We start from the raw sequence: 14,557 nt of genomic DNA on the forward strand, positions 1-14,557 counted from the left end.
TTCATCAGAGACAACCTGCTTGAGCTGATCAATTGCAACACAGGTGTCTTCTCCTCTTTTCCAGACAAAATCCCCCTCAAAGGCATGAAATCCATACCAAACCTTGGAAAATGATCTAAAATAAACTTTAGCATGCTCCAGAGGCATAATGCCAAGCAATACAAAGTGAGCTAAACCAAACGCCTGCCATGGGAATAATGCTATGGGTTTACTCCGAGTGCCTCCTGGATGCCCGAGCTTCACCCTAGCCTAGACACTCTGTGGAGAAATTACATTTCTGCTGATTGTAGCTGTGATTTCGTTCTTTTTGTCACTAATCAAAGTTAATCACCATAGGTGAGGGTTCGGAACATAGATCGACTGGTAAATTGAAAGTTAGGCCCTCAGTTACCTTTTAACCATGATGGTCTGGTAATGACCGCATTATTGCCACTGCAGCACTGATTCACCTGGCAAGTTCCACTTGTGGGCAGTCCACCTTTTCCTGGCTGTGAATCTTCCTCATCTCCACCGGTTCACACTGGGCTGCAAATCCCTTATGCAAGTTAACAGTACCCCCCAGTTTGTTAGTGTGAATTAAAAAATTGAGAGCAGAAATACAAAGTTAGTCTGAAACAACGTGTCTGGTTTAGACACATCCTCTGACTCTAACCTGTGTGTTGAGCACAGCTGTTACCTGTTTCTTGAGATGAAAAAATACATTTTGGTCCTTGTTTCTTCAGGTTTTTATTCACTAGAATAGCAATGAAAAGACTGACTACAAAATACAATAATTTTTCTTTCAAAGTCCATTTTCATGTTCCTCTGTGTCCGTCCTGACTAAGTCTTCCATCTCTGCAGTGAAAGCAGTTTTCTTCATTACAGCTAGTTGTTTAGAGGTGAGAGGAAGCTCTGTATCAGAACTACACAGGTGACACCAACGCTGCCAAGACACACAAATACAGGGAAACAACAGTTAGGTAGTACTGAAATTTGAAAGCAGATTAAATTCTCTTGGTTAATTTCAGTAGATTAACATTGGTTAAATAGTTAGTTTTACATTTGCATCCCTGTTTTGATCTCATCTGAGATCCCAGAGGCTTTTTTATCTTTTCAAATGTCAGAGATGAATATCTTTTCATCCTCACCTGTTTCAGACTCCCTTTCCCAGCACACATTCGGCCCAGCGCCCATCCAGGCACCAGCAGAATGGAGGACAGGGCCAGTAACCAACCTAGTGCGTACGCCCAATCCGGGTACACATACCAACGGTTAAAAGTCAGGGGCTGGTACTCCACCATAGAACAGATGAAAGACACCTGAGAATGGACAGAGGAAAAAGAGAAATGGTGAAAAAGGATGGAAAAGAGAAAGGATTGTAAGAACTGAATTCAACTGAGGTGTTTATGGTTGAGAACGCTTCAGGAATTCAAAACCAATTCATATCCATTAAGACAAGACAAATCCAAACGTATGTATGAAATTCAGACACTCACCAGGGACACGAGAGGAGTCAGGTATTTCCAGCACAACATGAATATGTAGTTGGGGCGTGACTTTGTCATGTCTTCAATAATGTCAAACATTCTCTCAGCCCCTGTGGAGTGTAGATGATTTAGCTTTACTGGCTTTCTAGCATTGTCATTGTATTCTGTTGACTTTATTATGTTATGGTCTGTAACCTGTGTGTGACTCACCAAAGATCCAACCCATGGCCAGAGACTCAAACACAGACAGGAACAGAACACAGGCTCCATTACAGGCATAGTAGTCAAACAACTGGAATACATACATCCCCCCCTGCAGGCCACAATAAAACATTACAGCTAGGGCCAGATTAAGTTACTGTGGTTGTAAAAAAATAAAACACAGATTAATTAAATCAAATTGCACAGGCCCTCAATTTTACAGCTCTAGAAGTTTTTTTTAGAATGTTTCTTTCAAACTAAAACTTTTCAAATATTTGTCAAGTAACAGTAAAATATTTACAATAAAACACTTGTTCTCTTTTAACTCACTCATATAATGATGAGGACCAAACACTACATCCTTAAAGGTGACCTATCATGTCCCTTATTACAAGATGTAAGTCTCATGTGTCTACAGAATGTGTCAGTGTCAGTGAAGTTGTCCATTGGGAAATGATTGGATCGAATGATCAATAAGCTGCAATAAGCCCCTTTGTAGGAGAGGGCTGTGCCTTTACAGCTTGTGTCTCAGACACTCTGGCAACAACAACAACAAAACCACCAATATGGCTGCTTATGTAAAAAATAGAGTTCAGCCCTACTTGCATGAACCAGAGTTGGGGATTATGTTGCGTCATACACATTAATTGTTCAGATGCTCATGTGGGAACTGTGATAGGATGCCTACAAAGCCAGAGAATATATGCAACATATAGACATGGTATCGTTTCGCTTAATTACTGTAGTCAGATTTTATTTATGTCATACCATGACACTTGCCTAATGCAGTTTATTATAATAAATGTTAAACAAAAGGTTAGCACAAACATATAAGTATTACCTATTTTTTGGGCACATGCCATTCAAAAATAAATGTAACCCATGCCATCTGCAGTTGCTCAGATACCAGGAGTAAATGATCTCTTGATCAAATGAATAAATGAATGAATCTTTATTCCTACAGCCAACAACATATATTTAGCTGATACATTCTTGTGTTACCACTAGCTGCTCTAGTGCAGAAATAAACATGGCAGACTGTGTACAGCTCACTCAGGGGAGGATCTAAGCTAATAGGAAGTACCCCCTTTTTGGCATGTTCGCACCACAGGAACTGGGAACCATTTTAGTTATTCACTTCAGAGTAGGGTCTAACCCAGCACAAAAGGAATTACCAGTGACACAACGGTACGTTGATTAGAAAGCACCGGCAACCGGCATTTATAAAAAGCAGTGTAAACACACAGTTTACTCCACGAACATGGAAAACAGTGATAGATGAACCAACAGTGAAGTCTATAACCTTTACTCTATGGTGGAAATCCAACACAAATTTGAAGGGACCAAGCAAAACTGCTCAGCTAGAATGGTGCTCTTAAATTACATCACGGTCAGCTAGCTTATGTCACTTCAGAGTTCCTATTGGCAGTGTGAATGTAACCAGGAAAATGGCTCTAGGGGAAGTTCCTAAAACTGACTTAAAAAAAAAAAAGTTGTTCCTATAACTACTTGGTGCGAAAGCCCCAAGTGACTTCCATTGAATGAAAAAAAAAAAAAAACCTGTTCAGCAGAAGAAAGAAATTAATACAGTTTCACAAGTTCACATCTACATATAATAGTACAATAAGTTTATGCGTATTTGGCGTACTGTCCGGGGAGAGGGCTCCGAGCTCGGAGTTAGGCCCGAACCCAGAGTACTCCCCCCAGTTGGTAAGTGTAGATGGAACTGGAAGTGAGGAGATGGGGTGGAGGAGGGATGCTGACAAACTTTCAATGAACAGAGATAGGTCTGCTGTGAATTTATACTCTGTCATTGAGTTGATTACTGATTAATCTCCAGCTGTGCATAATTTGGTTAATTATCTGAACCTGCTCCTCCCGAACTTTGTTAATAAAACATCATTTAAGAACAGCTTGAGGGTGAGTATATGATGACTGAATTTTCATTTTTGGGTGATCTATCCCTTCAACATTAGGCCATTATAGGTAACTTTAGTTCATTTTATTCTCTCTCACACACAAACACACTCTCCTTACCTCTGTAACCATGATGAGCTGACCAAAGAAGCAAGTGAGACAGAAGACTAGGAGTAACATTTCTCGTCGTCCTGCTTTGCGCAGCACCACAGGGAACAGGTCTATCACTGATGTCATGACAGCTTCCATTGAAGCAAACTTCAAAGGGAAAGTCATATAGGTTTGGTACGATGAGAGTGAGGAAATGATGACAGTATTTTCATTGTTGGGTGCACTATCCCTGTATCACACTGGAAGCTGTTTTTCCAACACCAAAATAGCCCAAATGTATTTGCAGATGCTGTCTTTACACTTCACAAGTCTGAAAATGACTCTAAATAAAATGTTTGCAGTTCATGACCTCCAACATTTACCTTGTGTTTTTCCATGTCATAATCTATAGTGCACATATTTGCATTTACCTACATTAATTTACTTCATCAAAATTTTACACCCAAAGTAATGCAATAAAAAAAAGTCAGAGTTCACTTTCATGGTCAGGGACATTGTGGATGCATTTGTGTCTTTATTGTAAACATATTTTTGTATGCAGAGAGACAAGTCAAAATTATTGTCTGGGGTAACTGACAGCTTGCCACAGATATGGTGTATCTAGGCTGAAAGTACACTGGGTTATATGAAGTGCTTAAAGGAATAGTTCACTTAAAACTGAAAATTCTGACATCATTTACTCACCCTCAAGTTGCTTCAAACCTGTATGAATTTCTTTCTTCTGCTGAACACAAAAGAAGATATTTGTAAGAATGTCGATAACCAAACAGTTGATGTACCCCATTGACTTCCATAGTAGGAAAAAAATACTATGGAAGTCAATGAGGTACATCAACTGTCTGGTTACTGACATTCTTCAAAATATCTTCCTTTGTGTTCAGCAGAAGAAAAATAATACTATGGAAGTCAATGAGGTACATCAACTGTCTGGTTACCGACATTCTTACAAATATCTTCCTTTGTGTTCAGCAGAAGAAAGTAATTCATACAGGTTTTAAACAACTTGAGGGTAATGTAAATAATGACAGAATTTTCATTTTTAAGTGACCTATTCCTTTTAACTATATGGTTGACTTGGCCAAATTTTCCTAAATAATAAATTAAGAAATTAGTGAATTTTTAAATAATAATAATAAAAAATATTATATATATATATATATATATATATATATATATATATATATATATATATATATATATATATATATTTATTTTTTAGAACAAAACGTCTCGGTTACGACTGTAACCTCGGTTCCCTGAAGAAGGAATGAGATGCTGCGTCGGGATTGACGCTATAGGAACGCTCTGTGTGATTGCGTCGTGAAGCATGTCGATCACCGGCACGCCGGAAGTATGGCAGGGCGACGCAGCGTTGCAGCATTATAGTTGTAATCGAGGACCACGTATTCGTCGTCGAATGCTGCGGACCACTACGTCGACATTGACACTATGAGAATGTCCATACCAATGCTGCCATAGGGACCAGTGCCTGTCTTGTGTGAAATCAGGCGAGCACAACAAAGACAGGATCACCTGGGACCCAGGGGTAAAGCCCAAATCTAGATTGTAAACCTGACGAATGTGTGCGAAAAGGATCAGCCTGCTGCATCACACACTTCTTGTAGGGATACCCCTATTATAAGGCTGACCAAGCCGCCATACTTCTCCTGATCCGACGCACCACGGAGGAAACACCAATGGTTTCTCCCCAAAGACACCACCCAAAGATGAGTGGTAAGCAACTAGTCCACCACGTAAACCTTTAGAGTGGAGATGAATAACCCTGCGGAGAATCAATCCTGCAGAAATTCTAGCACTGTACCAACCAGGCGGTTAACTGGATCCAAGTGATGACAGCACAGTTTCCTTGTGCAGGGAGTTTTAGAGTGAGCGTTTAGAGTGAGTGTTCTAATGCTGGAAGTCCAGATGTGAAACTGAAAATAGGTTTCTCTTGCAACTGCAAGTATTTCAATAGGGAAAAGTGTTCTTAATTTTTCAAGGATGAAAATTGCAGTCACTCAGGATGAGTCATTTGGAGATGGACAATACTGTACTCGACATGGTAGTTTTAGCTCAAATACGAAGTCACTTGCACTGTGGGGAAGAAACCGGATCACAGACTGTGCGTAAACGTCATCGCCTAGATTACTACTATAAGGGGCAGAAAATCTGTCGTGACACTTTTATGTATATGCAATATTCATTGGTGTTGGAGGACCAAAAAAGACCCCACATGGTCTTGGCAATTTTTTTTAACTGGCTTAGTTTAATTGACTTTGTAGTCTCTGTGAAGCTACTTATGTACTGTACATACCTCCCATGAAATGAAATATCAATGAAAAAAATATAGAAAATCTCATTCTCTTACATTGAGTAATTCTGGAGTAAAAAAAAATCAAGGGATAGTTCACCCAAAAATATATATATTTGTTTTACTCCAGATTTACTGAATGCTGAGACTGCTAAAGTAACTTGCATCTCGAGACTGGTCTCTAGCCCTGAAATGGATGACCGGCAGGAAACAACCGAACTGACCCCTCTTAAACCCTCCTCATGCGAGCCAGACAATGAGACTATATCTCGCTGGAGACCGCTGCGCCCCAAAGCACATGAGCTGATGGGGTTGGCAGAACGGCCCCTGAGGGCACCGAAGGGAGATGGGCACCATATAATGAGGTGTTATCCATTTAATAAATGGAATAAATGCAGACAAAGATCAACCAGACAAGTGTAACCAGTCCGGATGAAAAGCTGAATAGTATTAATATACAGACATCTAACTCCTCAAAGATCAGATGAGTATATATTTTTTAATTTCTCAAATGAAATGCTGCCAAATAACAACCAGACAATTAAAAACGCTCTGGATGAAAGGTGAATTAATACAGACATCAAAATCAGATGAGTATTTAACATTTAATTCCTCAAAATTAAATGCAGCCAAAAACCAACCAGACGAAAAGCTCGGTCTAGATGAAAGGCTGAATACAGTATTTTCATACAGACATCTAACTTCCAAAGCCAGACAAGTATTTCATTTAAATCCTCAGAATGAAATGCAGCCCAGAAACAAGCAGACACGAATACGTGGTCTGAATGACTGGCTGAACATTCATGTTATAATCTCAAACACAAAAAGAACCATAAATAATAGTCTGCAAACACACCTAATTAGTTTGTGCACAATCATAGGAAAAAGAGAGAAAGGGAAATCCAGTCTGCTTAGTCACCTATGCATGTTTTGCGGACCGTAGTCTACGTGTTGCTTCGGCAAACGCGAGATCCAAGCCACTAGATTCTTATCACAGACCCATAATCTATGCGCTGCCTCAGCAAACGCGAGATCCAAGCCACTAGATTCTTATCACAGACCCATAATCTATGCGCTGCCTTAGCAAACGTGAGATCCAAGCCACTAGATTCTTATTGCAGACCCATAATCTATGCGCTGCCTTGGCAAACGCGAAATCCGAGCCACTCTACGCGCTGCCTCGGCAAATGCGAGATCCGAACCACTATATTCTTATTGCAGCCTTGTAATCTACGCACTGCCTTGGGGCACGCAAGATCTGAGACAGAATCACAGAATCTTTATTGCAGACCCGTAATCTACGGGCGGCTTCGGCAAACGTGAGATCCGAGCCAAATAATCTTTAATGACTTTCTCCCCTCTAGAAGAAAGCCATCAGGAGCGGAGATAAAACTCTCGATAGTGTATATTTTACATGTCGGGAATTTATGAATGAACATTAGGCACGTTTCCATTAAAGATCTGCGCAAAACTTTTGCGATTTTTTTCTAAATATCGACAAAAACTATTGCGAAATGACGCCGTTTCCATTAATCGATGTTATGCGACTAAAACGTCATTTTTTCCTCTCGCGATAAGTTATTCCAAAAATCATGGCAACGGACGTTGGTAAGTTTATATATATATCACAGCAACGTACCGCACTAGACGTTATTATTATTAATGGAAGGAAACGTAGGCGTGTTATCCAAGCATTAATGGCAAGGAAAGACCCTTACTGTAAGCGGCACATATGAGGTGTTTCTGGGTTTTTCTCACTCATTTCTGCTCCGAGGTCTTGATTGTGGCATTTCTTTGAGGTTTAGAATCCAGTATTTCTATCATTCTTTCTTCTCAAGAACTGTCTCGTATTCTGTCCAAACACACCGCACCGTTTCCATTGCAGTTTTGCGAAATATTCCTTCACTGTAAAAAAAAAATTACATCCCCAAGTCAAAAATTTCAAGTGACCGATAACATCTAAAGTTTTCAATTAGTCTGACGTATTATTTCTCATTGAGCCAATGTTAACAGACTATTGCAACAAGAATTTCACTTGGGCCAATTGAAAAATTTAGATGTTATCGGTCACTTGAAATTTTTGATTTGGGAGGGTTAGAAATTTTTTACAGTGTTTTTCGAATTGCCTGAAAAACCACCTAATGCGAGCGCAAAAACTTTTTTGCGATAAATGGGAGTTTTTGCGAAATTGACGTGTTTCCATTGAGCGTATTTTCAATTCGCGATTTCAATTTGCGCAATTTGAAGGGTAATGGAAACGCGGCTACTGTGAGCTCCCTTTTACTAGAGCTGACATGCATGCTCCACTCCCAAACAAACAACACATAAATCGCATGTTTGCTCGCCATTATACTCCTGTCTAAATATATATATGCTTGAGGACAAACAACAATAAATAGACAGAGACAAATTTACACAGAGCGCTTGTTGAGGGCACAGAAGCTGACAATGTTTGGTCTGGGTGCACTTTATAGCTTCCTGCCATGACGTCACCTGCCTATACGCCATTGGACTGATTTCACAAGTGCTTCACGATGCAATCACGCAGAGCGCTTCCATAGCGTTAATCTCGATGCAGCGTAAGCCCCCTTGAAGGGGAAATATAAATATAAATATTAAATGTAATTATATTCTTAATTACAAATACACTAATTAATTACACTAATGCAGATTAGTGCTCACTGCATTTATATTTAACATTTATTTTTGTTTGATGAATCAATTTATATTGGTATTCTTTCAATACTTCAAACAAACATTTGTAGTCATTTGCAGTTTTTAGTTCAAGGTATTACAACTTATGTGTATGTGTTAGTTTAAGCTCACCTGTGTATCTATCCCCAGCAAAATAATCATGATGAAGAAACAAACAGCCCACAACTGAGGGAGAGGCATCATGGCTACTGCCTGTGGATAAGCTATGAACGCTAGTCCTGGACCTGACATAGAAAGAGAGATATTATTTTAAGCATTCCATGTTCTTAGTAATTACTTAAATACAGTATTGGTTTGCAACATTTCAATTGTCTTATAATGCCTCCTGTGTTTCCATGAAAAACTGCATTACCTGATTCTGCCACCTCTCCTATGGGGACGCCCTGCTCTTGGGCCATGAAGCCCAAAACAGAGAACACTGCAAAGCCAGCCACCAAACTGGTGCTGCTGTTCAGAAGTGAAAGCCACAAGCAGTCCCTGATAAATGTAGATAAAAACACATATCGTCTACCATTTGCTGACTGAGCATCATAACATTTCAAAAACATCTTGCTCATAGTGTACAACATAACAAATAGTTAATTATTCAATTGTTAAAAACATTCATATGCTCATTCTTTGGTACTGTCATTTTATTGAAAGCCTTAATACTAACCTGTAGCAGTTGTTGTTATATTTATTGTAGCTGCCAAAAACAGTGAGAGTGCCAACAGACACACTGTAGGAAAATAAGATCTGAGCTCCGGCCTCCAGCCAAACCTACACACACAGAGCACCTCAATTTCAATTTAATAATATAATAAAAAAATAAAAAAAATAAATAGATTAGATAGTTACAAAAAAAATGTTTATGTGTGTTTTTTGGTAATGTTAAATTAGGTGTCTTTAACTTCCATAAAACAAGTGTTAGGTACAATGTACTTACATACTTATTGTGTTCATATTGTATTGTAAAATATGGTAGCACTTTATTGGACAGTCCTGTTTCGCATGCAAATACTATGTGCTTATTATAACAATTACAGTAACTGGATTATAACTAGATACTAACCCTTCACCTACCCTAAACCTAACCTTAACCCATGTAGTTACTGTACCATATATTACCAGTACTTTCTTGGGCAAATAGGGAGAGCGGGGCAAAACGTAACACTTTTTGACTCTCTCAGTTTGTGTAAATCTACTTAGGGTTTAGAGTATTATTATTTTTTTTTTTTTATTAATTTCACACATGTCTAGTACAATTATGTGGTTTTGTTTTATTAATACAGTGCATACTTTTTTCTTGATATACCATAGGTGGGGCATGTTGCCATAGGAGGGGCGCATTGTAACATGACCATATGACAGCTTTAAATGCTATCTGATCTAATCATTTTTTAAATAATTAAAAATAAACACATTTTTGAGTTTGACAACAAACACACCGCAAAACACAGCTATACAACATAGTTCAAAACATAGTAATAATTAATAATTTCTGAACATTGAGTCTCAGTCTTTATTCACCTTTTACTCATGTTTTCTCTGTAGAATTCATAAAGGTATAGAATATAATAAGTATAGTTCTAATAGTGGAACATTGTAACGCAGTGTTAAAACATGCCCCACCTGCGAAACTGGGATTTAAACCCGACTAGTGTCTTCTGCTAGTTAGCGAAGCTTTAAAGAACTATATCAACTGTTAAAGGTGAACTAAGTAACTTTTGTACCTTAACTGAACAGCTTCGGAGTCATTGGAATGGTTATAATACTTATTTCGGGTTGAATGGTGGTCGTTTCGCACCCCCCTGGTGCCCGTGAGCGGAAAATACGCACTTGCAACTTTGGGGATCGCGTGATATCAGGTCTCGCGATGTAAACAACTGCTTTACGGCCAAAATAAATCTGCTAAAATGCTGTCATTATTGCGCTCCCTCACGCTGTTTGAACCCGAATGAAGAAGACGTTTTAAAGAATGTCCCATCTGCTTTGATGTCGTTGATCTACTAGCCTCTGGTGTCTGAGAATCACCAACGAGTTTTTACAACAGTGTTGTCAAATATCTACTCCTGTGGGGGGAGCTCTAGAGAGAAACCTGCGAGCAAAAAGCGAGAATACAGCGAAGAAATCCCGAAGCTACTGAGTGCTGCTTTAAATAACATATTGGAGACTATTAATTTTAAATAAACACAAAAAATTGAGATGAAAAATTAACATAAGTAAGAAATTTACTTTTGTTATGGTTAAATAAATGGTCAGTGATATCTTCCAAAGATTTCTGAATTTCGGCACAATTTTTTCTCTATATATTGTTGATATGGCAAAGAGTAAATACTCTTAAAGGATTAGTTCATCTCAAAATGAAAATTTCCTGATAATTTAATTTACTCACCCCAATGTCATCCGAAATTGTCCATGTCTTTCTTTCTTCAGTGGAAAAGAAATTAAGTTTTTTGAGGAAAACATTTCAGGATTTTGAGTCAAAAAGTGTTGTAAATAAAACCATCTGGACTTTTTTTTTTTTTTGCCGTGGAGCGTCTAGAAGCCGCTCTGAAGGGGGCTTCCAGATTTCTAGACTATTATATTGTACTGTTCTTGGTAGGGTTGCCAACTTCAGCAAAGGAAAATAAGGGACGATCTTGGCTCTAGCCGGAAGCTAGAATTTTACTTTGTAACTTGTTAAATAGGAATATTTTTCTTACACAAGCGCATCACTTCACTTCAGAAGGCCTTTATTAACCTCACGGAGCCGTGCGGAGCACGTTTATGATGGATTTATAGATGCACTTTTATGGACTTCAAAATAGAAACAGCAATTCACTGCCATTATAAAGCTCGGAAGAGCCAGGACATTTTTTTATATAACTATAAATAACTATTTGTAATATAACTATTTAATGTATAATATAAGATTGTATTCGTCTGAAAGAAGAATGTCATACAATATACACTTGAGGGTGAGTAAATCATGGGCTAATTTTCATTTTTGGGTGAACTATCCCTTTAATGCTGTTATTAGGTCACAGTGAGGTAGAGGGAAGATGGATGATTACCTGTGGGTCAGCAAGACGGGCCGGTTCAGGGTACAGGTAAAACACAACCCCCTGCAGAGCTCCAGGAAGAGTCAACCCACGAATCAGCAAAACCAGTAGCATCACATAAGGAAATGTGGCTGTGAAATACACCACCTACAGTACAGCCATAATGCAAGAAAGGGACATGTAAATTTGATGCCAAAAAAGAAAACAATTGATATAACCAATGAAGTTTGTTGTCCTTCTGCCACACAGCTGGAACATACTTGTTCCCTCCTGCACACCTACTCTACCCTGGAAATCCAGAGTTCTCGCAAGAGCACAATTTGAATTTGCTCAGCGCGTCACTTTGGCATTGAGTAATGATGCTCATTAACTATGCCCTTGTAGCCAAGTTGCACCAATTATATCGGTGTATCTGATGTGAGCTAAACAGATGACGACAGCGTTACGACGTCGAAGTCATTAGTAAACATTGCAAGATGGCTATGGATGAACACCAGTTGTTTGAAACGGCTTTGGCCACTACAATAAACGAGTTAGACTTGGCTTTTTATCTAAAAGAGGAACAGAAGACGGCGCTCGAATCGTCCCTTTGCAAGAAGGACGTTTTTGCTGTTTTGCCGACCGGATACAGCAAGAGTCTAATCTACCAGTTAGCTCTGCTGGTAGCAAAGTGAATGGGGCTCTGGATACGTCACCCCGTGTATTGTTGTGACTGGTCGTAGTGTTATCCAATTGCGTGCAGTGAGATTTTCAAAAGCATGCTTGGTGCCGCCCCTCAAGTAGGACGATTTTCATTACTCAAAGCCAGACCCTTAATCTTTCGGATTTGGGTCTGGATTTCCAGGCTACACCTACTATACACTTAAAAGGAAACCAATGTGAGCAATATGACAAAATGCTAATTTCTTAACAATAACTAGGGCTAATATTGACTTTATGGAAAGTAATCGATAAATAAAGTGACATTCTTGCACACCTTGCCTGTAGATTTGACTCCTTTCCAGATACAGAAATAACATATGAACCACATTGCAATGAGACACAGAAGAATCTCCCAGTTGATCTTTCCAATCTCCTCAATACCCCCAGAGAGAGCCAACACTCTGCGCCTGTAAAGAGAGAAACACAAGCATTTTCCTTTGTGTTTAATGAACAAATGAATAGTTAAAAATGTATGTGCTTAATTACTATAACTTTTGCTAAAGCAGAATGTTCATGCAAAACAATTAGTTTACAATTAGTATTTATTTACTCCCAGAACTCAGTAGCTGCAGGTGTTGAATTCATTAGAGATGTCCGGTTGATGGTCAAATTCTTTGCAGCAAGATTTACACAGCCATCTAAGAGAGAGAGAGAGAAAAAAAAAAAAGATATTCAGCAGATGGCATTTATTGTTTATAGGTTTGATGTTACTTTTTTTTTTCATTTTTTTTTTCACCTGTGTTCCAGGTGTTGTCACAGCTGTCCCAAGGCAGTTGGGCACTGAAAGAGAAGAAGAGGTAGAAAAGCGCCCAAGCCAGAATGACGATGTAATACATGCAGCTGTACAGAAGTATCAGTTGTCCTGCATAGCCAATACCTGAAAAAAGCAAACAGAAACACTGACTAGAAGAGACTTAAAAAGAGATAATTAATGAGAGAATTAAAAGATGATTTACTGAGATTTACCCAAATGTAGTATCTGTTGCTTTTACACTATATGCACTTTATGTTTTGGTTCTTTCTACTGACTATTTATTAAACCAAATGTTTTCTTTTGAAGTCTTTTTCTACTGGATCATATGTTCATATTCTTCACTTATATTAACTAAAAAAGAAATCTGTTGATTTAATGAAATAAATGGTTTCGGTTACACTTTATTCTAAGGTGTCTATTAAATGTATAAATACAGTGTAATTATACATTTAAGTACTGCGTAATATTAATTATACTAACTATAGGGTCAAGGTTTGGAAATAGTACTTGGTTTAGGGTTAGTTGCATGTTATTATGCATAATTTACAGATATTGCTGGAGTAAGCAAATGTAACAAGGACACTGTAAAATAAAGTGTTACCATGGTGCCTTTGCCACTGCGACGTGTATACAACTGCATGACATTAAAAGTGTTTGGATGCAAAAAGATGAACAAAATTTCATTAAAAAAAATGTTTAAATCTTTTATAAAGCGATGTTTTGTTTCTACAATTCTCACCCTCAGCCAGTGGACAGAGGCGATGCCAACATGTAATGCCTCCTTCCCGTGTGTACTGTCCCATTGCGGTCTCTAGTAGGAACAGAGGCACCCCACAGGTAACAACAAACACCAGGTAGGGTATCAGGAACGCCCCTGAGAATACACCAGTACAATAATACATTATTTAAATATCGCTGAAAGAATTCTAAGTGCATGAGTGTATTATGTATTTAGGTCGCTGCTGGTTTCATACCTCCTCCATACTTGTAGCAGAGATACGGAAACCTCCACACATTACCCAGTCCAATCACATTCCCTGCCACAGCCAGAAGAAACTCTGCTTTACTGCCCCAGTACCCTCTCTCCTCTATTTGTCCTTCTATTCTGTCCATTCCACACAGTTTCCACACGATTACATGAAGGTCCAGGCTATCCTAATTCTGCAGTGGTGGTTGATGTACTGAATCCTGTTAGTTAAAAGTTTATACAAATGCTTCAAGCTATTTATTGACGGATCCTCCCCAGCTGAACTGCCAACCACAGTTACGTTATTTTAGAAACAAAGACAGAAAAGTTACTAGATCAGTATAATAAAAAAATATAATTTGATGTAATGGGTAGGTTAAAATTAGTAAA

At 38.6% G+C, this 14,557-nt stretch overlaps 1 protein-coding gene across 1 annotated transcript; it reads right to left on the minus strand.

Moving 5' to 3' along the window:
• Window positions 1-781: 781 nt before the first annotated feature.
• Window positions 782-14,313, minus strand: LOC311290836 (sodium- and chloride-dependent GABA transporter 2-like; the record flags this gene model as incomplete). The annotated part of the gene is made up of 14 exons (XM_084409549.1): window positions 782-922; window positions 1,128-1,298; window positions 1,476-1,576; window positions 1,677-1,779; window positions 3,705-3,842; window positions 8,833-8,945; window positions 9,074-9,198; window positions 9,377-9,480; window positions 11,757-11,891; window positions 12,721-12,853; window positions 12,997-13,084; window positions 13,183-13,323; window positions 13,940-14,074; window positions 14,175-14,313. 14 exons carry the CDS (start codon window positions 14,311-14,313, stop codon window positions 782-784), a joined length of 1,767 nt encoding a protein of 588 aa, XP_084265675.1.
• Between the last annotated feature and the right edge of the window lie 244 nt (window positions 14,314-14,557).

Source organism: Rutilus rutilus (genome assembly GCF_951802725.1).
Source record: "Rutilus rutilus genome assembly, chromosome: 5".
Classification (NCBI taxonomy): domain Eukaryota; kingdom Metazoa; phylum Chordata; class Actinopteri; order Cypriniformes; family Leuciscidae; genus Rutilus; species Rutilus rutilus.